Source organism: Schistosoma mansoni, assembly GCF_000237925.1.
Source record: "Schistosoma mansoni, WGS project CABG00000000 data, supercontig 1185, strain Puerto Rico, whole genome shotgun sequence".
In the NCBI taxonomy this organism is placed as follows: domain Eukaryota; kingdom Metazoa; phylum Platyhelminthes; class Trematoda; order Strigeidida; family Schistosomatidae; genus Schistosoma; species Schistosoma mansoni.
In genome coordinates, this window is record NW_017386549.1 from 584 (window position 1) to 3,630 (window position 3,047).

The window sequence follows — 3,047 nt, forward strand, 5'->3', positions numbered from 1 at the left end:
AATGGAATCGTTGCTTGTGCACATGGACCACCACAAATAACACACTCAATTCAGACTACATACATTCAAACATGCATTGCTTCCTAATCACCACCACAATGTGCATTATCATTTCGAACATTGAGTTGAATGTCGAGTGGTGAATTCGTTCAACACAGTAAAATTCTTCCTTCACACATATCTCTGATCGATTGTCTTCAGAATATTTTGGAGTGAATTTTGCCTTTCTCTTCATTATGTGCATGATGACTGATGTGACAGGAATGAGGTATATGTGGATATCGTGTGAGTCAATGAGAATTGTGAATCGAATGTGCAGATGAGATGTGCTGCGTACTTGTTCGCTGTGACACAAATGAGTAGTGATGCCAGTTCGAGTGTTTGTGGATGCGATGGTGTTCACACGTGGATTGAAGAGGCAGTGAGCAAATGCGATGATGCATTTGAGTGTGTGGTTGTGCTAGACCAATGTGCACAATGGAATCGTTGCTTGTGCACATGGACCACCACAAATAACACACTCAATTCAGACTACATACATTCAAACATGCATTGCTTCCTAATCACCACCACAATGTGCATTATCATTTCGAACATTGAGTTGAATGTCGAGTGGTGAATTCATTCAACACAGTAAAATTCTTCCTTCACACATATCTCTCATCGATTGTCTTCGGAATATTTTGGAGTGAATTTTGCCTTTCTCTTTTTTATGTGCATGATGACTGATGTGACAGGAATGAGGTACATGTGGATATCGTCTTAGTCAATGAGAGTTGTGATGCGGATGTGCAGATGAGCTGTCCTGCGTACTTGTTCCTCGTGACACAAAGGAGTGATGATGCCAGTTCGAGTGTTTGTGGATGCGATGGTGTTCACACGTGGATTGAATAAGGGATGAACAAATGCGATGATGCATTTGAGTGTGTGGTTGTGCTGGACCAATGTGCACAATGGAATCGTTGCTTGTGCACATGGACCACCACAAATAACACACTCAATTCAGACTACATACATTCAAACATGCATTGCTTCCTAATCACCAACACAGATTGCATTATCATTTCGAACATTGAGTTGAATGTCGAGTGGTGAATTCATTCAACACAGTAAAATTCTTCCTTCACACATATCTCTCATCGATTGTCTTCGGAATATTTTGGAGTGAATTTTGCCTTTCTCTTTTTTATGTGCATGATGACTGATGTGACAGGAATGAGGTATATGTGGATATCGTCTTAGTCAATAGGAGTTGTGATGCGGATGTGCAGATGAGCTGTCCTGCGTACTTGTTCGCTGTGACACAAAGGAGTGATGATGCCAGTTCGAGTGTTTGTGGATGCGATGGTGTTCACACGTGGATTGAATAAGGGATGAACAAATGTGATGATGCATTTGAGTGTGTGGTTGTGCTGGACCAATGTGCACAATGGAATCGTTGCATGTGCACATGGACCACCACAAATAACACACTCGATTCAGACTACATACATTCAAACATGCATTGCTTCCTAATCACCAACACAGATTGCATTATCATTTCGAACATTGAGTTGAATGTCGAGTGGTGAATTCGTTCAACACAGTAAAATTCTTCCTTCACATATATCTCTGATCCATTGTCTTCAGAATATTTTGGAGTGAAATTTGCTTTTTCTCATTATATTGTGCATGATGACTGATGTGACTGGAATGAGATATATGTGGATATCGTCTGAGTCAATGAGAATTGTGAATCGGATGTGCAGATGAGAGGTTCTACATAATTGTTGAGTGTGAAAAAAAGGAGTGTTGATGCCAGTTCGAGTGTTTGTGGATGCGATGGTGTTCACACGTGGATTGAAGAGGCAGTGAGCAAATGCGATGATGCATTTGAGTGTGTGGTTGTGCTGGACCAATGTGCACAATGGAATCGTTGCATGTGCACATGGACCACCACAAATAACACACTCAATTCAGACTACATACATTCAAACATGCATTGCTTCCTAATCACCAACACACATTGCATCATCATTTCGAACATTGAGTTGAATGTCGAGTGGTGAATTCATTCAACACAGTAAAATTCTTCCTTCACACATATCTCTCATGTAATATCTTTGAAATATTTTGGAGTGAATTTTGCCTTTCTCTTTATTATTTCCAATATGACTGATGTGACAGGAATGAGGTTTATGTGGATATCGTCTGAGTCAATGAGAATTGTGAATCGGATGTGCAGATGAGATGTGCTGCGTACTTGTTCCCCGTGACACAAAGGAGTGATGATGCCAGTTCGAGTGTTTGTGGATGCGATGGTGTTCACACGTGGATTGAATAAGGGATGAACAAATGCGATGATGCATTTGAGTGTGTGGTTGTGCTGGACCAATGTGCACAATGGAATCGTTGCATGTGCACATGGACCACCACAAATAACACACTCGATTCAGACTACATACATTCAAACATGCATTGCTTCCTAATCACCAACACAGATTGCATTATCATTTCGAACATTGAGTTGAATGTCGAGTGGTGAATTCGTTCAACACAGTAAAATTCTTCCTTCACACATATCTCTGATCGATTGTCTTCAGAATATTTTGGAGTGAAATTTGCTTTTCTCATTATATTGTGCATGATGACTGATGTGACAGGAATGAGGTTTATGTGGATATCGTCTGAGTCAATGAGAATTGTGTATTCGATGTGCAGATGACCTGTACTGCGTAATTGTTCGCTGTGATACAAAGTAGTGATGATGCCAGTTCTGTTGTTTGCGGATGCAATGCGTTCACACGTGGATTGAAGAGGCAGTGAGCAAATGTGATGATAGATTTGAGTGTGTGGTTGTGCTGGACCAATGTGCACTTGGACCACCACAAATAACACACTCAATTCAGACTACATACATTCAAACATGCATTGCTTCCTAATCACCAACACACATTGCATTATCATTTCGAACATTGAGTTGAATGTCGAGTGGTGAATTCGTTCAACACAGTAAAATTCTTCCTTCACACATATCTCTCTTCGAATATCTTTGGAATATTTTGGAG

General features: G+C 40.5%; 2 protein-coding genes across 2 annotated transcripts in view; both read left to right on the top strand.

Annotated features, from left to right (window-relative positions):
• Positions 1-319: 319 nt before the first annotated feature.
• Positions 320-619, top strand: Smp_182280 (hypothetical protein; the record flags this gene model as incomplete). Its single annotated transcript, XM_018792086.1, has 1 exon — positions 320-619. One exon carries the CDS (start codon positions 320-322, stop codon positions 617-619), a length of 300 nt encoding a protein of 99 aa, XP_018644516.1.
• A 2,344-nt stretch (positions 620-2,963) lies between these two features.
• Positions 2,964-3,047, top strand: part of Smp_184510 (hypothetical protein) — a gene marked incomplete at both ends in the record, with an annotated part of 306 nt that continues 222 nt past the window's right edge. Inside the window, one exon of the mRNA XM_018792088.1 lies at positions 2,964-3,045. Within this exon, the coding sequence (XP_018644536.1) occupies positions 2,964-3,045 (82 nt within the window). The remainder of the gene's footprint in view (positions 3,046-3,047) is intronic.